The sequence below is a fragment of the Poromitra crassiceps genome (genome assembly GCF_964638095.1).
Source record: "Poromitra crassiceps genome assembly, chromosome: 29".
Lineage (NCBI taxonomy): Eukaryota > Metazoa > Chordata > Actinopteri > Beryciformes > Melamphaidae > Poromitra > Poromitra crassiceps.
This window is the reverse complement of record NC_139641.1, coordinates 17614672-17639450: the sequence shown is the minus strand read 5'-3', so window position 1 is coordinate 17639450 and position 24779 is coordinate 17614672. Positions and strand designations below refer to the sequence as shown.

The following is a 24779-nucleotide window of genomic DNA, read 5'->3' as shown; positions in this document are numbered from 1 at the left end:
TTCACCTTTCTTGTTAACAGTCCTAGTGAGAGGCAGGTCGAACGTCAAAGGCACTTCATCCATATTTATGATCTGCTCCGGTCCGATGGAATATTCCTTGATCTTTCTTTGTGTGAATTCGCCGAAGTTTGTAATTTTCTCCTGGTAGTCGGGAGGGAGTTGCTGACACAGTCGTCCGCGCCCTGACGGACAGTCCCTTTCGTCTCGGGTTTGTGCATGATCCTTTGCTGCTGCTGCTGTTGTTGTTCCTGTCTCGCTACTGTCTCAGACATGGCTTTCAGGCTCAATCGCCGCCATCGTCGTAACACAGCCAGTTCTCCATCTTTTGAAGCATGATGTTAGATTACAACGAGCTAGTTGTGTGGCTTAGCCTTCCAAAATGTTGCTGTTAGTTTTTTAGAATGTAATACATAGAATTGGGAATGTTACATTCAATTTCATTCAGACTGTCTTTCAGGCTCAATCGCTGCCTTTTTCCCCCCGGAGCGAGGGAGGAGGGAGGGTGTTTTACCGTAGTGGCTGAGAGAGAGTAGTGGCACAGTGCTCCAATCAGGTCGCGAGGCACATTTTTTGCAACATCATCCAATCAGGGTCTCGCTCTCATAATGTCTGTCTTGCTCTTGTTCTGCCTCATACCAACATCCATAGATTTTGGAGGTTCCCGAGTGGCCGTTTGCTGGAAAAATCCATAGATAAGCCGCACCGTTATATAAGCCGCAGGGGGCAAAAAAGCCCAAAAAACGGGAAAAAAGCCGCGGCTTATAGTCCGGAATTTACGGTACTGTTGTTGCGCGGATCAGCCATCTTGGATTTGTGAGGTTGGGGCTGCTGACTGAGACTCCTACGAGTTTGGAATGGGAAATACCAGCTCTGATGACGTCACCGCCCAGCTCATGACCTTTGAAGTCGTAAGATTACCAATTCCCAGTTATAAAGGAATGCACGATAACTAGCATCCCCACACGCGATATGACATACTGACAATAGCCCACATCTCAGAAGTGTTGACCTTCTTCATTTTCCATTTGTGGAGCAGAATTCATGACGACAATGCGACTTGTTCTCGTTGACTTAATCGATTTCAATATTGAACACTCTACATGCCACATGCGTTAGCTGGAGATGATGATTATATGGAAACATGATTATATGGAAACATGATTACTCTGCTGTGTGATTGCCGTGAGCTATAATATAGGGCTCGTTTTCTCCAATGTTTCGCCTGGAAGGAGAGGAATGAAGGAGTCATTTTTGCATGATTTTCAGAGCATGTGTGGGAGGCTGGATATCACCTGTAAAATATTGATGAGTTTGAAATTGCCGCAAAATTATGACTTGGAAAATCAGTCATGCCCCCCCCCCCCCCCCCCCCCCCCCCCTTCCCCACCCACCGCTAATAATAGCATCTGGTCCCTCATTTTGGGGACATATTCCCTCTGAGCTTTGCTTGTGATCCTGTAGGAGAAGTGCTAAATACAGGACAATAGCTGTGGTCAACTTGAACATCAACAACAGGTGTGATGAACAAAGTCCTTGATGGATGTAGAAGGAGATAAGACGTTGCATTGTTCCATCCTGGATCATCTTGTCTCTATCAGGAGTGAGGGGAGAAAGATCCTGGATCATCTGTCTCTATCAGGAGTGAGGGGAGAAAGATCCTGGATCATCTGTCTCTATCAGGAGTGAGGGGAGAAAGATCCTGGATCATCTGTCTCTATCAGGAGTGAGGGGAGAAAGGAATAAAGATGTCAGACAAATATGCACCAGCTGGGGACAAGCAGCATAACAATGGATCTGAACAGAGTACAGCAACAATGAAAAAGGAGTCAGACACATATTACATTACATCTCCCCTCTCCTCAAAGTGTTAGAGATGTTGATGGCTACTGTAGCAGGCCAATAAGTGGCTGCTTGTATAAGTAGCCAGCCAAGCTTATATTTCAATCAGAAGGGAATGCATTTTGTTCAAGGTTTTGACATGTTTAGCAGTCTAATGGATTCCTGTCTGCCAGCCTGGGTTACCACGGTGCATTGTGGGTAAAACTGGAGCCAAACACCATGCAGTGTTAGTTGGCTGGATGAAAGGCTAGTTGGCAGCCATATTGTATGAAAACCAATAGAAAGAGCAGTCGGTCTGTGTGGGAACGCCCACAAAATGTTACTACAGCTGGCGCGCGAGACTAGACGTTGCGGGGGGGGGGAACCCATATAACTCAATGGGCTGACTCACCAAAGGACGGTGCTGCGGCTCTACACAGGACTGGAGATTCAAGAGCAGGTAGGCTACATAGACGTCTGTTCAGATGTGCGTTTACTGCAGTGGTTAAATCCCAGATCCTGTCTGCCTTGGCTGGGCTAGCAGCTAAATGCTAACTTTGCTGAATGGGGAGAACGGGGGGGATTTCCCCCACCCTGACCACGCCGCCATCCAGCTACCCCAGCGCCTATGACACACATGGGCAAAATACGGCCCGCGGGCTACTTCATAAGCCCCCTCCGCGAGCCAGGAGCCACTCTTCATGCTGTCCAACACATACCGGTACTCTGGAGTCACAAGCCACTTTCCTGCAGCACATGCTGCCAAAAACTTCTCACTGGACAAGACTTGAGGGACTATGAGATGGGTGCTGTCTTTCTGATAGACTGAACCACCAATATATTTCCCACCCAGCTGCTTGATTCCACGGACCAACGTTTTCTTCTGAGCGTGGATCTTGATCCCAGAGATTTGAAACACATACATGGAGCTTGCCATCCTCTCTCGTGCATTTGATGACCGTGTTCCAGTGTCCCAATTGTGTGCTGGCGCGCCAAAATTCTGACGTTGACAACAGCCAGTCATGATCAATGCTCGGCTCAATTCCGACGTATGTCTGGCTACGTCTTCACCAATCACCAATACAATGTTTGACTTCAGACAAAAATAAACAAAACAATCAACAATGCAGACAAATCTGCAGCATTTATTACTTCCTCATGCTCCGTCCAGCCCACACGGCACCACCAGCCCTATACATGAGTACAGTCTTCCATTCTGTGGCCCGAGGAGGCTTTTCTTCTAGCCACAGCTTGGTAAAGACTCTCTATCGGGCTGAAATGATTTTGAATGTAGTGTTTACGTGGTTCCCAGCTTCTCGGTCTAGCTCCATTTAATCAGTGTCTGTCTGGTCTGAGAATCCATCTGTGACTTAAACAGCACTGGTAGATGGAGACGTGAGTATTCACCTGTGCACCGAGGCATCAACATGATAGAAGTGTGGCTCATGATTCAGACACACGTGTGATTGATCAATCTATTCCTGTCTTTTTACACTAAGCAGTTGTGCAGGCCCCACTCACACGTGCACAAACACACACACACACACACACACACACATGGTCGCAGGTATGCACACACACACACACACCGCACACACATTCCATTTGGATGATAAGTAAAGCTTAAAATATGATATATATATATGCTGCCTATACATTCTATTAACCTGGTGGATTCCTATACAGTAGGTGAAATGTTGATCGTATACTTCTGGAAAATCACTTCCTCTTCATTTTGAAGGAGTGCACATTTAAGCCTGCGGGGGTGCTGTTTGCAGGCTCATATCGCCTCCTCTGCCCACTCTTGGATCAGCAGGTGTGTGCGTATACTTCCCATCACTCCAGTCTGAACTCTGTCATGACTCTCTCTCTCTCTCTGTGTCTCTGTGTCTCTCTCTCTGTGTTTCTCTCTCTCTCTCTGTCTCTCTCTCTCTCTGTCTCTCTCTCTCTCTGTCTCTCTCTCTCTCTCTCTCTCTCTCTGTGTCTCTCTCTCTCTCTCTCTGTCTCTCTCTCTCTCTAGTTCCTTGCGGCGGGGTGTTAACTGAGCGTAAGGGGACCATCCTCTCTCCCGGCTACCCAGAGCCGTACGCCAACTACCTGAACTGTGCCTGGAAGATCTCCGTTCCCGAGGGAGCCGGCATCCAAGTGAGAGGACACAGTTGGAGACCTTAGGAGTAAAATGTTTGACGGGAGGCTAAATGAGTTCCGGGGTGGATTCAATTTTAATCCTTGAATTATTAATAAGTCAGACATTTTGCTTGATGTTTGTGATCTTTTGTTTTTTTTATGTTTTGAAGATAATCCACTTTTCATGGCACTTTCTTCGTCTCTCCGTCGTTTGCATAAAATCATCTTTCCCTTTCAGATCCAAGTTGTGACCTTTGCCACGGAACACAACTGGGACTCGCTGGATTTTTTTGACGGGGTCGACGCCAACGCCCCGCGGCTCGGCAGCTACTCAGGTAAAACCCTCAACGCCCCGCGGCTCGGCAGCTACTCAGGTAAAACCCTCAACGCCCCGCGGCTCGGCAGCTACTCAGGTAAAACCCTCAACGCCCCGCGGCTCGGCAGCTACTCAGGTAAAACCCTCAACGCCCCGCGGCTCGGCAGCTACTCAGGTAAAACCCTCAATGCCCCGCGGCTCGGCAGCTACTCAGGTAAAACCCGTTACAACTGAATCTGACTCGTCAGCTCCCAACTGAATATCAATCAAACGTCACAGAGCCTCCTTCCCCCCCGCGTCTGAGCCGTCACAGAGCCTTCCCCCCGTGTGACACGTCTGAGCAGCCCACAGATGTGCTGATGGCGCTGATGACATTTGGCACATCCTTTGAGAGTGCTGTCTTCAAAGCTGTTCAGATCCCAGTCAGGGAAGCACTGGTTATCTTCCTATTCTGTGCCCTATTTTGACGTGGGATTTGATAAATGTATTCTTGCTTTAGGGGCTCAGTGTAATGAAACTGGTAGCCCACTAGAAAGGTTAAGTTAAATGATCCTTTATTTATCCCCATGGGGAGATTCATCCTCTAAGAGAGGAAATCTCTACACAACCGTGTACGTTGGGTGCGTCGGAAAAGCAGGATCAGTTGAAAAAGGAGGACTAGGGGTCATGACCTTCTACTGAAAAGAACAGAAGCCTTTTGGATTTTTCATTTACAAACCTTATCGCCAAAAGGCCTAAATGATGAACTCCTTCTGAATGTCATGCTTTGAGTTATATAATTATTATTGTTTTCATATAGCCTACTTCTTCTATTTATTCCAGGGTCTGTTGTAGACTATTCCTTCAATACTGTAATTGTAATTCCTGCAGTGTGATTTGCACTGATTTGCTCCATGGGTCTTGACATAATTGCCTTGCTCCCATTGGATAATTGTTATTTTCCTGGTTCCTATTTAAACAGGTTCCAGTGTTTTGTCATACTATATGCCAGATGAAGGTCGTGTGACCGAAACGTTGCAGCAATTATATTAACACATTCACTGCCAGCCGTTTTTTCAATACTGTAGGTAGCTTCTGCCAAGGTTTTTTTTTGAGGATTCTGGCTCATCTTTCAAGAGCCGAGGATTCTTTTCTGTTAGGATTTTGTGAACACAAAATATCTCAATAGAATGTGTGCTTTCTCTGTCTAAAAGAGTTAGTTTGTAGAGTTAGTAGTTATGTAGGCATTAGCAGTTGAATACAGCATGGTTTCAGCGTCTGAAAATGAAAGGTGAGAAAAATGCCTTTTTGTGAAATTCGATAGAACAGTCACTTTAACCATTTATTTTTGGCATCAGTAAGACGTCAGACATCTACACAATAGTTTTGAACAGTAATTTCCTCCATAACAGCAGGAAACCCCCCTCTCCTTCAAACTCCTCCCTCCATGTGTGTTCTCCTCCCTCCGTGGCTGCAGCGGGCGGGTGTGTGACAAGCGAGTTTCTGTTGTCTGTGCTGCCTGGCTGCCCCTCGTCGGGCGAGTCTGGATGGGCTCGCTCGTTTCTTGGGGTTTCGGTTGAGAGCTTTGATGAAGCTTTTGCGATTCTGGGCTTTATGCTGCGTGTTTCAAAGTGTGTTCCACCCAGTCTATTTTTGGAACCCCCCACCGTTGTGCGCCACCGTTGTGCTCCAGCGCCAAAGCGTTTTCGCCTACAGTATGAGAATGGCTTCCTCACGCTTTTCCCTGCAGTTTTGGCTCGGCTTTCAATAGTCTGGAGAGCACTGTCGCCACTTAGTGGGTCGGTGGAATGGGTTGTACACGTTCGGTGGCTCTCATATTTTTATAGGAGATTCAAGTTCAAGTTCAAGTTCAAGTTCAAGTTTATTCGTATGTCCCAGAAGGGCACTTTGGTTCACATCAGACAGTAGTGGATAATTACAACATCATTACTAGTTTGAGATTAGTAATAACGGCACACTTCAGAATTGAGATACATTATTACTAGTTTTAAAGTAATAAAGGCGCACTTCAATATTATACAATACATAAACATTTGTTGCATTATGTACAGATTCCAAAGGACCATCTACTGCCCTCAGCCGGGTCGCCACGTGCGCAGCGCCACCGTTGCATTAGCTCCTCAAACAACGCAAGTGGCTCGCTGTGATCAGCGCCAGATGGATGTATATCGGAGGAAGAGGGAGAGGGGGGGGGGGGTGGGGTGGATGGTGCAAGAGCTGAACAAGACGGGGGGTTTGGGGGGGGGGGGGAGAGCTCAGTTGCAGACGAAAATATCAGGAGAGCTGCGTCCTTGGCAGTAGAGAGTCCAGATTAGGATGAAATGTTTTGGTTGCCTGGAATTCCTTTCCGTCACACAGACCAGGGTCACACAGACCAGAAAGTCAACAGCAGGTGTCAAGTCTCTGATTGCCAACATTAGTTCATATTCTCCTTATTGCAGATCAGTGGAATTTCTCTGATATATCCAGATATAATCCATTTTTCACAGTTCAAATTCACAGTTCAAATTCACTGAATTTTCATGACGTCACTGCCTAGGGTCAATCGCTGTTGTCTTCCCGTGTCCCGCGGCGAAATCCGTCTGGGCAGAGGGTGGGGGTTCCCCGGACCCCAAAAGGTTTAGTTGATTTGCGTTGAGAGACCAGCTTAAATCCAATAAATCCATATTTGTCATTTCGAGTAAACGAATGCAAGTTTGCCCTGGGAGTTGTTGCAGGCAGAGGGATGTAAAAGGGTTAGATCAACGTCCCACCGTGACGTGACGTCCCACCGTGACGAGTTGACTCGCCATTGGCAGTCAACCGTTGGTTTCTGCTTGACGAGTTGACTCGCCAACGGCAGTGAACGTGTTAATAAAAGCCTTGAAGTGGTATTCAGTGTGCGGGAGTCCTCCTTTTTCAACTAAAATTCATCCTCTGCATTCGACCCATCCTCTACTAGGAGCCTTCCTAGAACTAGCAGCAGTGGGCAGCCACAGTGCAGTGCCCGGGGACCAACTCCAGTTCTTTTTGCCATTGCCTTGATCAGGGGCACTGACAGGAGTATTAACCCTAACATACATGTCTTTCTTTGATGGTGGGAGGAAACCGGAGCACCCGGAGAAAACCCACACAAACACAGGGAGAACATGCAAACTCCACACAGAAAGGACCTGGGACAGACCGGGGTTCGAACCCGGGACGTTCTAGCAGTGAGGCAACAGCGCTAACCACTGAGCCACCGTGCCGTCCCCAGAAACGGGCCTTCACTTCATTTTGGATTGTGAATTCTAGTTGAAGAAGCTCTGGTGATGACATCACCAGCATGACTTTTGCCTCCATATCAGCCTCACTTTTGTGAGACTCAGGTCTCTTTCACATATAAGCTGTTGGACTCACTGAGATTCAGGGGGGTGAACTTGCAACAGTGTTCTGATTTTCATTTGGTCTGGTTCACTTTCACACAGCAATTTGTCACAAGTGCACCAAACTTTCTGAACAATGTCACATGGTCAAAACAGTCACTCGTCCATTGGACAGAATAGAAGGCGAGCTATGTTGAGAGACAACAATGTGTTGTTGTTATGACGACGTACGTCACGCTGCGTGGTGCGCACTGTGGCGTGCACACGTGTACAGTACACGTGTGCACGCCACAGTGTTAGTTTTGCTTCCTTCTACGGCCTTCTACATGATGCTCTTGTGTTTAGTCCGGTTTGCTTTCACACAACAAACAAACCGTGTCAGGGTTCACTTGGAAGCGACCATAGTTCACTTGTTTGTTCCGCACCAGAGTTGTTTGCGCTTTCACACCACCCCAAACGAAGCGGACTATCCAAGGAAACAAACTCTGGCGCGTTTAAAGTGGACCAAACAGCTTATATGTGAAAGTGACCTAGGTGTCAAATTTCTCAAATGGCAGATATGTCATTTTAGAAGGAAACTCTTGACATATTGTACTAGCTCCACCGTGCAGCCTCTCTCTGCACAGAGCAGCTCCACCGTGCAGCCTCTCTCTGTACAGAGCAGCTCCACCGTGCAGCCCTCTCTCTGCACAGAGCAGCTCCACCGTGCAGCCTTCTCTCTGCACAGAGCAGCTCCACCGTGCAGCCCTCTAAAACATACCGTCTCACGAACATACCCCCTGTGCCTCTGCACAGAGAAGCGCCATCGTTGTGTGGAAAGGCTGGAGGGCGTTAAATAGCTAGCAATCAATTTGCTCCTGGGGAACCGTAAGAGTCTCCATGCAAATTTCTCAAGACAGAGGGCTGAATTACAGACAAGTATATTGACCTTATTGGTAACACGCATACTAAATGTTCTGCCAATTCCCCCACAGTCCATAGCATGCTCTTCTTCATGGGTTTGAATTCCCCCACGGTCCATAGCATGCTCTTCTTCATGGGTTTGAATTCCTGGCCTGTCTGCCTGAGAGTACAGAGGAAGTGTGTGGAACATGATTTACACATTTATAATGGTACTGTTTAATAGAGGCTGGGCAATATATGGACCAAATCAAATATCACAATCATTTTGACCAAATACCTATCGATCATATATCGATATCCCAACAATATTGTAGGGATGACTATTGGTACTTTCACAAAATGTTTTTTGATAAATAATCTATAGGCTAGTGTTTATTTATTTGTTTATTAACACATTCACTGCCAACAGTTTATCCAATACAGTAGGTAGCTTCTGCCAATGGGGTTTTTTGAGGATTCTGGCTCATCTTTCAAGAGCCGAGGATTCTTTTCTGCTAGGACTTTGTGAACACAAAATATCTCAAAATAACTAATAGAATGTGTGCTTTCTCTGTCTAAAAGAGTTTTTATTTTTATTTTGTTCTGTTATGTAGGCATTAGCAGTTGAATACAGCATGGTTTCAGCGTCAGAGAAGAAAAGCTGAGATAAATGCATTTTTGTGAAATTCAATAGAACAGGCAGAACAGTCACTTTAACCATTTATTTTTGGCATCAGTGAGACATCAGACATCTAAACAATAGTTCTGAACAGTAATTTCCTCCAATATAACAGCACCCCCACAGCACCCCGCAAACTCCTCCCTCCGTGGGTGTGTCTCTGGTGGCTCTGCAGCGTGTGTCACAGGCGAGTCTCTGCTGCCTGTCTGTGCTGCCTGGCGGCCACTCGTCGGGCGAGTCTGGATCGGGCTCGCTCGTTTCTGGGGTTTCGGTTGTGAGCTGGGATGAAGCTGCGTGCGATTCTGGGCTTTCTGCTGCTTGTTTCAAAGTGTGTTGCACCCAGAGTCTATTTTTGGAATCCCCCACCGTTGTGCGCCAGCTCCCAGCGCGAAAGCGTTTTCGCCAAACCATTCTCATGAGAATGGTTTCCTCACGCTTTTTCCGGCTGTTTTTACTCGACTTTCTCTAATCTGGAGAGCACTGTCGCCACTTAATGGGTCGGTAAAATAGGTTATACACATTCAATAGCTCCCATATTTTTATAGGAGACGTAAGAGGCTTTGATCCACATCCCACCGTCAATTTTTTTTTTTTTTTTTTTTTGGCCGAGTTAACTCGTCGACGGCAGTCAACGGTTGGTTTCTGTTTGACGAGTTAACTCGTCGACGGCAGTGAACGTGTTAAAAGGATCCCCACTAGCTGCCGCCTAGACGACAGCTATTCTTCCTGGGGTCCAAGACAAAATATACATTACATGACACACAATAATTAAAATACAAAAACACAAAGTAAAAGAATAGAAGCAATAATAAACAGCAAATCTAAACTAAGCTAAGACAGACATTAGCATGGCATGATGTGTGTGATAGTGTGAGTGAGTGTAGGTGTGTGTGTGTGTGTGTGTGTGTGTGTGTGTGTGTGTGTCTGTGTCTCGATAGGCTTTTCTAGAACTCAGACAAAGAAAGATGATGTATTTAGTGTGCTTGTTGTTGTGTCAGCTTGTGTGGATTTGAAAGGATTACATCCGTATCACTGCCATAGTGAGATACCTTGTCAAATCGAGTACAGTACAGTGACGAGTTAGGGGCCGTTCACACAGGCAGTAGTGTGTTTTTTTCATGGAAAAAGGGCCAGCCTGGAGTGCCAGCAGAAATAAAAGCCCAATCATGAAAACATAAACATTAGCATAGCAGCTGCTAGCTCAGTAATCAGCTGGTTATAGCTCTTCTATGAGACAATACAATGGGGAAAAAGTGGTGGCCCAATGGTTAGAGAAGCGAGCTTGTGACCAGAAGGTCATTGGTTCAATCCCCGGGACCGGCAGGATAAATCTGGGTGGGGAAAGTGAAAGTGCAGCGCTTGCCCCTCCCTCATTACCACCACTGAGGTGCCCTTGAGCAAGGCCCTTAACCCCAACAGCTTTTCCCTCGTGATGGGCGTGGCCTATTTCATGCAGTGTCTCTATACTCTATACTTTCTATGTGATTACAGGTACGACCATCCCCCAACTGCTGAACAGCACCTCCAACAACCTGTATCTGACCTTCCAGTCGGACATCAGCGTCTCAGCTGCGGGCTTCCACTTGGAGTACACAGGTATGAGGAGAGAGAGAGACACACAGGTATGAGGAGAGAGACAGGTGTGAGGAGAGAGACAGGTATGAGGAGAGAGAGAGACACAGGTATGAGGAGAGAGAGAGACACACACAGGTATGAGGAGAGAGAGACACACACAGGTATGAGGAGAGAGAGAGACACAGGTATGAGGAGAGAGAGAGACACAGGTATGAGGAGAGAGAGACACACACAGGTATGAGGAGAGAGAGAGAGACAGGTATGAGGAGAGTGAGAGAGCTTGGCTGTATGAGGAGAGAGAGAGACACACAGGTATGATGAGAGAGAGAGAGCTTGTCTGTATGAGAGAGAGACACAGGTATGAGGAGAGAGAGATAGACAGGTATGAGGAGAGAGAGAGACACAGGTATGAGGAGAGAGAGAGAGACAGGTATGAGGAGAGAGAGAGACACAGGTATGAGGAGAGACCCTATTCTATTTCTAATAGGGGTGTCAACAATAATCGATTATAAGATGCATCGCGATGCGGACGTGCACGATTCTGCATCAATTCACAAATGTCAAAAATCGCTTAATAAAAAAATAATAATAATTATAATTATAGTCAAATAAAATATAATGGAAGTACATGCAGTTGTTTATTTTAATTATGGATCATAATACAATGCAATTCTAAATGCACTTTTATTTTAAAAGTAGCCACACAGTGAGAAAAAAGAAAGTGAGAAAAAATAAATCATGTATTGCGGAAAAAAGTGATGCATCGATTGAAGATGCATCGAGATGCATCGATAATCGTAATCGAATCGTAGCCCTCTGAATCGTAATCGAATCGAATGGTGAGGCCAGTGAAGATTCACAGCCCTAATCTCTAAGGTTCTATTTTGCTATCTGCTTGTCCGCCTCCACTGCCTGTCAGCCTGGCTGTCTGCTCGCCCCATAAGTGACCCTACTACTGCACTGCATACTATACACTTGTGCAGTAGTAGGGTAGCACTCAGCTCCATAAGGCAATAGGGGGGAACAGCTGTTCAAAACACTCTACCCGTCTCCCACGTCTGATTACAGATCTGAAGATATGATAGTCCTCCTACAGAAGCCAGTCATTTAGCCGGTGCTGTTAAAATGATGCTGCTGCATGAAACAACCGTTTAGAAGCAGTCTTTCCACAGCCTGTGCTGAGTTTACAGCAGGGTGTGTTCGATCTCACTATCATGGTGCACCGCTTGCTGCACGCAGCGAGCAAACAACACATGTAGTCACACGGAGACGACGGCTCAGTCAGTGATCAAATCAAATCAAATAATCAAATCCAGCGCACCTGCAGGATGCAAAACATGTCATGAAATACTCAAACGCCCCAAGGTTTCTGTCGGCACTATAAGCTGCTCCTCTCCTAAACTCAGCACAGGCTGTGGAAAGGCTGCTTTAAAATGGTTGTTTCACGCAGCACTATCTGTTTAACCGCCCCGGCTAAATTACTGGCTTCTGTAGGAGGACTATTATATCTATAGCCTGACTGTCTGTCAGCCTGGCTGTCTGGCTGAGGTGGAGCTCTCCAGGGAGAGGGAGCGTAGAGGGGCCGGTGAGGTGGAGCTCTCCTGGGAGAGGGAGCGTAGAGGGGCCGGTGAGGTGGAGCTCTCCTGGGAGAGGGAGCGTAGAGGGGCCGGTGAGGTGGAGCTCTCCTGGGAGAGGGAGCGTAGAGGGGCTGGTGAGGTGGAGCTCTCCGGGGAGAGGGAGCGTAGAGGGGCCGGTGAGGTGGAGCTCTCCTGGGAGAGGGAGCGTAGAGGGGCCGGTGAGGTGGAGCTCTCCTGGGAGAGGGAGCGTAGAGGGGCCGGTGAGGTGGAGCTCTCCGGGGAGAGGGAGCGTAGAGGGGCCGGTGAGGTGGAGCTCTCCGGGGAGAGGGGGCGTAGAGGGGCCGGTGAGGTGTCCCAGGAAGCTGACAAAATAATAAAAAATGAATAAAAAAAAATATTATATAAAAAATATTCACATTTAACACTTTCAGTGCCACGGCCCTTGGGCAAAAGGTTGCTTGCTGTGCCACATAGGCCGCAATGCATTTTAAAACAGTCATATAATTTCTTTAATAATTACTATGTAAACACTGAACACGCACAAATAACGATGAGACTCTCTTCTATCACCTGCAAAAAAAAGTTTATTGATCCCATTTTCCGTTCTTTAGTTATGAGCCGGAGAAGATAGCTTGATTGAACGAAAAACAGAGCTTTTTTTCTACGAGCTGAGATAATGAGCCTTTTGTGAAATTAAACATTTCAAGCACATCACTGACTCTGAAGCTAATTTTCTGATGTAGTCACACCTCAAAAATAATTTCCTTCAATAAAACAGTGAAGGCAAGGGAATTTTGTTTGGAAGAATAATATTTTTAGCTGAAACCAGCAGCGCTGGCGCCTGCATGCGCTGCTGGTTGCAGCTTCTTGCTGATCTTTTGCTGCTGGTGGGCATCGGATATTCTGGCTTGCGTTTGCCAACCCTGTCCTGCTGTCTGGGTCTGTGTTGTGTACTTGGCTCTGCGTGCCCACCTCCCCCCCTCCTCCTCCCCCCCCCCCCCCCGTTGTGGGAGGAGTGTCTCTCTGCTCTGCTGTTTTCTCTGCCTGTGCTCAGCACTGAAAAAGTCCGCTAGATCCTGCTTTTTTACAGCCGCGTGTACCAGCTCCCATGCTTCGAGTTGAGAATAATAACAAATCCACGGCTGATCATGTGTTGCAGCGGACACGGAGGCTGTTGCAGCGGACACCGAGGTGCTCAATTGTGATAGCAGATTGGCTGCTGCAGGGGCACAGCTAAACGTTGCTTCAATGAAGCCGCTGCATACGGACGGATGCGATGCGATTTCCTTCCCCCCAATGACTTCTTCTGTGTGTTTCACTCCACGTTCTCTCATCTGGAGAGCGCTGTCGCCACCTAAGGGTTCTGTAAAATAGGTTAGACACATTCAATACCTCTGAATATTGTAAGAGGCGATGTAAGAGGCATAGATCGACACCCCCCCGTCAAAAAAAAAAATTCGAGTTATTGACGCCATTTGGCGTCGCTGGCACTCTACGGTAAATTTCTAATGACGCCATATGGCGTCGCTGGCACTGAATGTGTTAAGAAGTTGGAACGAGATCATTTTAGTAATTTTCTCCTTAATTAAATTATTCAAAACGATAAATAGATTATAAAAAATAGTTGGCGATTAATTTTCTGTTGATCGTGTAACCACTCTCTCTCTCTGTCTCTCACATTTTGTCTCTTCAGCATGCTTGTCTGTCAGTGACCATTCACCTACACGTTCAATCTATTCTCCAATTCTAGAAGTGTGGGAGGCCCATTGTCACTCATTTTCTGCGGAGTACAGCGAGTCAAACTGAACAGAACAGGCAGTCAGTGCAAACATGAGCTCCCAGAGCGAAAGTGGCAGAAAAAACCCATCGCTGTCATTCAAATCTAAATGCCTTCTCTGTCTGTTGTGTCAGTCGGCCCGCTGCTGAAAACCGCTCTCACAGTCATGTCTCTCACAGTCAGCTTCTCCCTTCTCCAAACCACCCTCGCCTCCTCGCTCGGAGCCGCTCCGTAGTCTCTGGGTACTCTTTACTTCCTCCCCCATCACCACCTACTGCAGAGAACTGCTTCACTGCCATGTCTCACAGCAGGTTGTCTGTCTCGCACTTTGCCATCGCCAATTCGCCCTGTAGTGATGCACACGAACCCAACCCATTATGAGAGCCAGTCTGCACCGCCTGCACCGCCAAAATACTGTACAGTATGTGTTGTACATTGTCAGGACTCAGGACTGAGCACTGAGCGCTCTCCAAGGTGCTGGAAGCCATTCTCTTTTTTTACAATATTTTATTTTTCAATTTTCAGAACATTAAAAGCAAAAAACAAAAACAAATTCAGACACGGAAAAAAAACAAAAAAAAAACACACACACATCGTCAGCATTACAACACTACAACGTGGTGCTACCAGCGACATGAGGTGCTTATGTGCTTGTAAGAGATGTACATAAAAATCCCCCAAGGAGTCCATGAGAGCTGGGCGAGTTAAGCTGCGTTCAACCCGACCTATTACGTTTTTTTTCGGTGGCATCGAGTTTACATACACAGTAAATGCAAATGAGCGGTTGAGCGTATATTCGCCCGGGAGAAATATCGCTGGGCGTCCGAGCGACAGAGACAGAGCGATAGGGAGAAAATTCGCTCATCGCCCGAGATGAAATATCCCAACTCGAGCGAAATTACGCTGGCATCAGTCGCTCGCTGTTCAACGCTGATTGGCTGCCGTGTGAGAGTGAGTCAAGGATCACACTGGCTTGGAACAAACCGCTGGTTTATTGTGTGGCAACAAACCGCATTGACAGCTGATTGACAGGCTGACAGCTGACATGAAGTGAAGTCTGTACTACCGGTATAGAGCTCGCATTAGGAGCACGCTGATAGGCTTAGCTTGTAAACAACTACGGTGGCTCGTAGTGGACAAACATCATGACATTGCGTAACGTTATAGCTCCAGATGTCTGTGACGTGTGCCTGTTGACGAGCGATTTAAACAGAGCGATTCCAAAGGGTTCAATTGAGCGACAGAGAGAAAAATAAATATCTCGGTGTGAACACAGCTTTACTCGCTTCTAACCTCATCCAAGTCGGCCAGAAATGGGTCCCAGATTGAAAGGTTCTGGAATGCATTCTACTGTGTGAACATTGTCACGACTCAGGACTGAGCACCGAGCGCTCTCCAAGGTGCTGCAGTGCTTTTTATCCCCTGGTGCTCACAGCAGTGGAACATCTCGCCTAATGAACAGATGCATTGTTGCAAGTGGCGTTCTTTATTTTTATACACACGATGCATTCTTCACATCGGAACATTCGTTAAAGACGTGCTGTGATTGATATCGGAGCTTTACGCACGGGGCAAAGACAAAGGAAACGCTGGCATGCATGACGTAAACAAAGACACACTTCAAATGAGGTATGTGCCCTCAAAACAAACATTTTCAAAGGATTATTGGTTTATAAATATTATTTTTAAGTCTCCAGAAACAAATTCCACAGCAGATTTTTTTTTGTTAATGCACTGTGATCTCTTCTTTTTCAACTTGAATGCAACGTGGCCAAACTATTGAGTGTTGAAGACGTATGAAGGCAATTAAAAAGCTATTGGAAAGAATAGGCTAAGAACTGTTTCTATGCCTCCCTTTGAATACGTTTTAGATTAATTGTAGAAGGAGAAATATTTTGAGTTTGTAAGAGTTTGTAAAATGGCAAAGTTCTGATGAAGCAGAAATAACTCCTGTGAAGCAGGTCTGTGCCTATATCCAGAGCAGGAAAACTGTCACACTTAACACGGAGAATAAAGATCATGAACAATTCAATTACTGGCAATAAGACTTTCTCAATGAATAAAGGAAACATAATTAAGCTCATTGAACTTCTGAAGGATTGTAAAAGTTGGCCTCCTATTTGAAAGGTTGGATGAGGACACAAAAAGGAAGACAATGACAAATGCCATCAGCCTCGATGTGGACAACATAGTGAAATGGATTTCAGCCAGGAATGAAGGCTTACTGGTTCTGCTGCTGTAAGTGATTTAATAACGCTGCTGACCTGCCCGCCCGCATCCGCTATATCTTCCTAATAGGCTGACCCAAACCGCCCGCCCAGTGGGCCAACCCACCGGGCCCGTGGGTTGGGGGGTCGACCCGCGCATCACCCCTCTCACCCTCCCCCGATGCTGCCTGTAAAGCAGGCCCGAGTCGGGCTCCTTTCTGCCCGCCCTGTTGCCATCATAGGTTGAGGCCACCTCTCGTCATAGACGCTGGGTTAGCTGGCTCAGCCTTGCTGGGGGCGGGGTCAGGGTGGGGTAAAAAACCCCGTTCCATCCATTCAGCAAAGTTAGAATTGAGCTGATAGCCCAGCCCAGGCAGACACGATCGGGGATTTAACCACCGCAGTAAACGCACATCTGAGCAGACGTCTTGTGTTCTGCTCTAGAACCCCCAAACCTGTAGTTTAGAGCCGCAGCACCGTCTTTTGGTGAGTCAGCCCATGAGATATATGGGCGGTTTTACCCCACTCGCGCGCCAGCTGTTTAACATTTTGTGGGCGTTCCCAGACATGCGGACTGTCTCTATATTTGCGAGCACGCCTCTCCCATATGTTCCTTCTCTCTGCTCATTGGTCAACATTTGTGTCTGTGTGATCAGGCCGTATTGCTCTGAGCAACCTGCAGTCATCAACCTCCCGTCATTGTTCACGTTCCTCTTTTATTTGGTCAATTTACAGCCATTTTCCCCTCTACTCTGCTCTACTCTATACTCTCTCTACTATACTCTACTCTACTCTACTCTGCAGCCCATCCTTGCATCTCATGGTGTCTCATTTCTACTTTCCAGCCTCACATGTGCATGGCCAAGCAACTGATCTCTCTGGTCCAAATCAGAATGATTGTAAATCAACAGATTGGCTATACTTCCGGGTGGATAACGCGCACCTGTCATCAGTGGAAATCATTCATTTTAAGCAGTAGTAAATCAGGTTGTTTGGTGCTGTGATGCCAAATAGCTTGTGTACATAATGGATTCGCTTTAGGCTTTTTCGATTTCAAAGCAAGCTAACAGAATCTGTGGGCACAGATAATAGTTTACAGGCCATATGCGTCTACAGAACCGGGGACAGGCTGGCAGCAACCACTCATGACTGGGTTTTCTCACAGGTCAGTAATAAAAATGATAAACGTTGCTGTTGTGTAGCATAACGTGCACGCTTGCTACTGTAGAGTGACAGTAATACCGTCTCTGGGTTTTGCTAGTCCCCTTTGGGTCTATCGCAGCAGTAGCTCAGTTGTGACTGGTACTGCTAGTCCCAAAGCGTTCTATTAAAAACAATTTGGGTAAAATCTTTCACTTCAAATCGCTCAGGTTTCCTGACAGAAATGTTGCCAACATGATCAGCTTTCTGAAATCCTCGGGCCCTTTTCTATTGTCAAAGTGCCACAAATGTTTTACGCACATGGTTTTGAATGAAACATGGTTGTAGAAAGTAAATAAACAACAGTCGATGGTTTCTACGTCAGTTATTCACCTGCTTTCAGGTGGCTTTGTTAGATCACCACTTGAATTTGAACTTCTGCTCATTGAATCACACGACTACTTTGTGTCACTGGCTGTTTAACATCCTTCCTTTATTTATAAAAGGGAGTAAATGGGGTCTGTCTGTTTAGATTTTTGTCCCACTGATGATGTCACAATGTCTATGACATCATCAGTGATGTCATCAATGACATTATTGACCAAAATCATCTTATGACATCACTGATGATGTCAAAGGCACTGATGATGTCATAGGCATTGTGACATTTCAGTGATGTCATAGGCATTGTGACGTGATGTCATCAGTGATGCGAAGTTGCCAATAGAACAGGCGAGGCCACGCAGCAGCCAAGCTGTGGCCGAAGCCCCCCTGAAGGAGCCGATACCCTAGTAATATAAAATAAAAACACAAAGTTATTAGTAATAATAGTAGTAATTTGTATACGACAGTGGCCAAAACAGAACTTTTACGCATTTCTAGAATACCGTTATTTGTGGACACGTGCTTAAATAGGCTATAATCTATAGTGTACAGTATTTAGGTTAGGCTGTATGTTATCCACTAACAGAAATATCAACAGCAACAGCATTATTATCATGTGGTTTTGGGTGGACTAGGCAGAGCAACATAATGTCTGTGTATTTTTCTAATCACAAGAGCTTCAAAACAGCCCTTTTGTTCAATAAGACGGAAGATACTGTCGCTCCGCCGGCCGCAGCACCACCACCGACGTCAGCACCACCACCGACGTCATCATCCACCCGGATGCAAGTTATTTTTGTTGTTGTGACGTCATGTCGTCATTAACCTTTCTCACTTCCCACCCAATTCACCCATTTTGTGTCTAATAGGCAGGAAATAACACAGGTGCAAGCAAATCATTAACTATGGCCCCGGCACTGGAACACCAAAAGGGATTGGAAGTTGGAAACCCTCATTAATATTTTGCTTGCACCTGTGTTACTTCCTACCTTTTAGACACGGGTGAATCGGGTAGGAATTGAAAAAGGCGAACGGCCTAATACACTGCCGGCTTTAGGTAACGGTGCAGATCAGCGTGGTTGGCAAACTGGTTAGACAGGTTTGTGCTGTTTATTTAGATAGCGTTATGATCAGAATCAGAATCACTTTTATTGCCACAGTATGCAAGTTACATATGAGGAATTTGTCTTAGTGTCTGTATGCAGCGTAGCGGTCACATCAATATACAGAGATAAGAAGTAGGAAGATAACTAAAGACAATCACAAAGTTGCAAGTGCAATCAAATCAAATCAAATCGAGTCAATATATACAATGAATATGTACATGAGTGGTGAATTGTTCTCATAATCATAATTTTATGATAATCATAATCATAATCATAAGGATTAGAGTGGTGATGATGGATGGTGATGGGGAGGATGATAAATGCTGGCCTAATCATGACAGGATGATCATAATTGGGATACTGGAGCTGGTGATGATTCAAAACACCATTAGCTACTAAACGGCCGAGACGGTAGCGTTTGTATTCCAAACAGCTGTTGTGTTGTAATTCTCCCCGCTCCGCTGTGCATGTCACCACCCACCTACTTCTTCCTCATCTTAAACTGGCAGTTGGCTGTGCTGGTGACAGTGTAGACTAGCCATAGTACTAATAGACAGTCTGCGTCTTGTCATAGAGCGCTGGGGTAGCTGGCTTGGGGGCGGGGTCAGGGTGGGGTGAATCCCCCGTTCTCTCCATTCAGCATAGTTAGCATTTAGCTGCTAGCCCAGCCCAGGCAGACATGATCGGGGGATTTGACCCCCGCAGTAAACGCACATCTGAACAGACGTCTATGTACCTGCTCTAGAATCCACACTCATGTAGTGTAGAGTCGCAGCACCGTCCTGGTGGCCCATTGAGATATATGTTTTTTTTTTTACCCCACTCGCACGCCAGCCGGTTAACATTTTGTGGCCATTCCCACACAGAGCGACTGTCTCTATGCTTTGTGAACTCTAACTTTCTGTCTGTACTCGTGTGCACCACACACACACACACACACACACACACACACACACCCACCCTCGCAGCAGTTTAGACTCGTGTGCCTCTGTGAACTATTGTGTGTGTTGACATGTTTTGCCTCTGCTGTACTTCTGCCATGTAGCTCGTATTCATTATCTCGCTCTATTTTCTGCAACCACCCTCCCACTACACACACACACACACACACACACACACACACACACACACACACACACACACACACACACACACACACACACACACACACACATCATGTGACTGTTTTGCTTCTTCCCAGCTCCCACTTAGTGCTTTTGTGTCACACAACACTCTCTCTCCTCTCTGCATCCCAACTTTGATTTGGCTCTCTCTCTTTCTCGCTGTGTGTGTGTGTGTGTGTGTGTGTGTGTGTGTGTGTGTGTGTGCCCGTTAGTTTTTTTTTAGAAAATGTTTTTTGTTTTGTTTTTAATGGAGCAGTCGTCACATAATGCCATGGGGCCCTATCTTGGTACAGGCGCTATCCGCTTTTTGCGCTCATGCACCTGTTAGCGTGCCTTAATGTGTGTCTTATTATGCTAGCAGGGACGATAGCAGTCCGCCTTCAGCAAGTGTCCAGATGTTATGGCGAGTTTTGCACCCCCGCCGTCAAACGCATCCCCACCTCACAGGAGAATATTATAATGATTTATACAGAAATGTAACTGTTTAAAAATGATATAATTGTTTGGGTAGACGCAACCTCCCTGGTTTTTAAGTTAAAACAGCCCCAAAACATGGTGGGGATGCAATACTGGCTGGTGGTGCGTAACTCGGCACAACAACGTCTGCAGGCGGTGTGGAGGTGTGCCAAGTAATCTATGTTAACTAGGGATCTCACCGTGTACACGACTAACCGGATATTAAATCATAACCGTTTAGAAAAAACAACCGACTACACGTTTTCATGCTCTCACCTCCTCACTTTTCTAAATTATAATTATTATTATTATATATATTAACCCATTTCGAGGAAAATAGACGATATACATTGGATAATAAGAACAGTAATACTTCCGACAGGTAGAGGCAGCAATGTGCCCCAAGGCATCTAGTCTGCGGAAAGCAACACGAATAAGACATGTGTTAGCAACCTAGCAACCAATGCTAGCAGAGAGCAAGTAATAGTTTAGCAAACTATCAGAAAATAGCGTTACTTTATGATATTTTAATAATGTTAGTAGACACCCTGACCCTTTTCAATTAATTAATTCATTCATACATTCATTCATCTAGTATTACCCCTGCAGCAGACACACAGCTTCCCATTTTATCTACATTTTATACAACCAAATAGGCATAGGAGATTCAAACAACTTATTGACAGACCATTTCCTGTACCCGGCACATTAAAATGGTGTAAAATTATTATTTTTCCAAACGCTACCTCTCACTGATTAACAGTGCAGCAGGAGTGCATCAAGTAAAGTGTGGGATTAATACAGTGGCTGTGTCTGTGAATTTGCATACTGTATATTTTATATTTTTCATTGACCTCTGGGATATATGAAATTGAAAGTTGACTATATTTCAAAGTCTCTCTAAGACTGAGTGCAGCGTTCACTCAACTCAAGTACCATGTATTACGGTACTCCAAGGCCTATAAAGTAACCCTTCAGCCAGAGGCAGAACTTGCCATCTTTGGCTGCTCTGAATCTTCTCTGCTCCTTCCTACTGCTGTGCAGCAGTCTCTGACGCAGGGGATGACCGTCACCAAGAGACTCATCCTAAGGGAATGGAAGTCCCCCTCCCCACCTTCTCTTCAGCTATGGCTGCCTGTCAGACATGGTTTCTGTTATACGTATGGAGAGACTCAGGTTCCTGAGGACCAAATTCACTTAGGAAGTTTTCTACCATCTGGGACCCATTTATGTCCTACTTGGACGAGGTTAGGGGCAACGGGTAACTCACCCAACTGATCTCTCGTTTACTCCTCACACTGGATTCTATATAACGTCTCTTAGAAGCACATAAGCACCTTATGCGACTGGTAGCACTTCACTATGTTGTAATGTTGATATGTGTTTGCTTTTTCTTTCTTTTCCTTTCCTCTGACTGAGCTTGTTTGTCTATTTTGTTTGTTTTTGTTCTTGTGTGTCTTTATTGCATATAAGAAAACAAAAAAAATGACCATTATTATTAAAGGAACACTCTGCCCATTTTCAACCAGCTTTGTATCATTAGAACATCAGTAGTATATCTGTAAACTGTTTTGAAGTCTGTCATTTAATTTGACAGTTACTGAGTGTTAAAGTGTGGACCAGTGACATCACTGGTCCACACTAACTCAAATTAATAACTCATTAACTCAAATCAACTCTCAATAAATGTCAAACTAGATGAATGACTTAAAAACCGTTTACAGTTTGAGAGTTGATTTGAGTTAATGAGTTATTAATTTGAGTTAGTGTGCACCAGTGATGTCACTGGTCCACACTTTAACACTCAATAACTGTCCAATTAAATGACAGACTTCAAAACCGTTTACAGATATACTACTGATGTTCTAATGATACAAAGCTGGTTGAAAATGGGCGGAGTGTTCCTTTAAGTTGCAGCCATTGTTGGCTTTAAGCCATTACAGTCAAGCACATCCTCAGGCCTGGCAGTACTTGGGTCAGTGGTGCAGTAATCACTTTCTTCCAGTAGAGCTCCATGCTTCTGTCAAGCAATACTTCAGGGATTTGCTTTGTAATTTCACAGTGATTGCTTCAGATCGTAGTCGGAAGGATTTTGTGATTACAACCCCCAGTAGAATCGCCTCGTGGGCTTGTCCCAGTTTCCCAACATTATGATGAGAGAGAAAAAAACGAAATTATCATGCAATTAAATGCAAATTAAAATAAAGCCCTGTAAATTACATGTACAAACTTTTTGGGGTTTAATTGCATTATGATCCCTTCTCCATACAGGTACAGTACTATACTGTAGGTGATTAAATGTTCCTGTTGAATATGAATGTTCTATAATTCACGCTGTATCCACTCTGCATGCAGCGTTTATTGTTCAACATATTAAACGCACTGAGCCGTTGCTTACAGGTCTTCTTCACCGTAACCAATTTTGTGCAGAGGAATGATGGCTGTCTCCACTTGTGTGTTGTGACTCTGTCCTAAGCAATAGGTTTGGATTCGTGCCCAGAGCCGCTGCCCCCCAGTAACGGTCAGAAAGTGGGCGAGCGCTACACCGTGGGCGATATGGTGTCCTTCATGTGCGATCAAGGCTTCACATTACAGGTAGGGAGAAGCATGCAGTGCTATTATATATATATAATAATAATAATAATATAATTATTAATAATAATATTATAATATATTATATATATATATATAATATATTATTATATATTATAATATTATTATATATATTAAGTGGGCGAGCGCTACACCGTGGCCGATATGGTGTCATTCCTGTGCGATCAAGGCTTCACATTACAGGTAGGGAGAAGCATGCACTAAAGCACAAATACAGCCTCTTCCTGTTATAATAACTGAATGATATCTACCTGCCCTCTAGCTGTTAGAATAAGTTATAATATATATTGTATATTATTATATATTATATTCTTTACATTACATTACATTACATTACATTACGTCATTTGGCAGACGCTTTTATCCAAAGCGACTTACAATAACACATTTTTGTCAGCAATAGAGCAATCAACTATGCAACACAGTCTATGACAGTCTATCTATATTCATATATATTATAATATTATTATTATATATATAATGTATATAATAGTTCTAATAAGTATATACGTTATGAAAAATAACAACCCCACCCCACCATTGTTATTTTTTGTTCTTGCTTAAACCAAATGTTTTATGGTCACTCAAGATTCTCTGGAAGACTGGTTGGCTTGGGTCCAGCCTTAAAACTCGTTATATAAGGATTTAGCGAAATGTCTATTGAGAAAATGAATGTGGAAGTTACTTCTGGGGGAAATGACGTCACGGAAACTCACTGTTGAGCTCTATAACTAAGGCATGTTAGCAGAATTTATTTGAAATCGGTGCTATTTTGGCCCCTCATGCCTCAGAGCCAGCTGTACCTCCATGAAACTCACTGTTTTTGCAACGGACACTCAGATTGTTATTGTAGAAGAGAGAGAGAAAATGAAGGTTGTATTTAGCTTGCAGCTGCGTGTTCACTCTGTAGAGATAGAAGCTCCTCAGTTTGTTATCCATATACTGGTAGACGTGACCTCCCTGATTTCTAAGTTAAAACAGCCCCGAAATATGTTGGGGATGCAAAATAAACATAAAAAAAAATAAACATGTTTACAGCCTTGTTCAAAAAATGGTTTTGGTCTCTATAGCTTTCACCTTTCAACTGTTTTTATATAACTCACCTGTTTAGAGTAAAATATACAATAAAAAAGTCTATATTTTGGGCACGATTGACAGGTTGCCTGTCCAATGATGGCGCAGCTCGCCAATCACAGACCAATAACAGGTGGCACTGCGCCTCTGGAAAACCCCTTCTTGTCCAAATATGGCTACAAATACGTCACCTCTGGCTCAGGAGACCACTACCACACATGCAGTCTGTCTATTTCTTTTATCCTCCTCCTTCACTATACAGTGGGTTCTCAGTGTATGTGCACTGGAGGCTTCAAGTTTCCACATCACACTTTTGTAAGTTGAATATTGGACCAGAATGGACGTCCAAACTATTTGTGATGTCACAAATCATGCTCATAGGAAATTGGGTTTTCTTTGAGTCCAGAGAAACGTTCTACTTTCAGCAGACGATTGTGAAAACAGCATTCTAGTGTCAAACTGGATCTGCAGCGACATCGTTCCTCATAGTGAAGCTCAAACGCCCACCTGAAGGAACAAGTAGAGAAACACATTTGGGATCTTTAACAGCTTACAGAATATTCACCTTTTATCATGGAAT

At 45.0% G+C, this 24779-nt stretch overlaps 1 protein-coding gene across 1 annotated transcript in view; it reads left to right on the top strand.

Moving 5' to 3' along the window:
- LOC310800114 (CUB and sushi domain-containing protein 3-like) overlaps nucleotides 1-24779 on the top strand; it is a gene marked incomplete at both ends in the record, with an annotated part of 662783 nt that overhangs the window by 466048 nt on the left and 171956 nt on the right. Inside the window, 4 exons of the mRNA XM_083662685.1 lie at nucleotides 3839-3963; nucleotides 4184-4280; nucleotides 10658-10762; nucleotides 22989-23107. Of these exons, the coding sequence (XP_083518811.1) occupies nucleotides 3839-3963; nucleotides 4184-4280; nucleotides 10658-10762; nucleotides 22989-23107 (446 nt within the window). The remainder of the gene's footprint in view (nucleotides 1-3838; nucleotides 3964-4183; nucleotides 4281-10657; nucleotides 10763-22988; nucleotides 23108-24779) is intronic.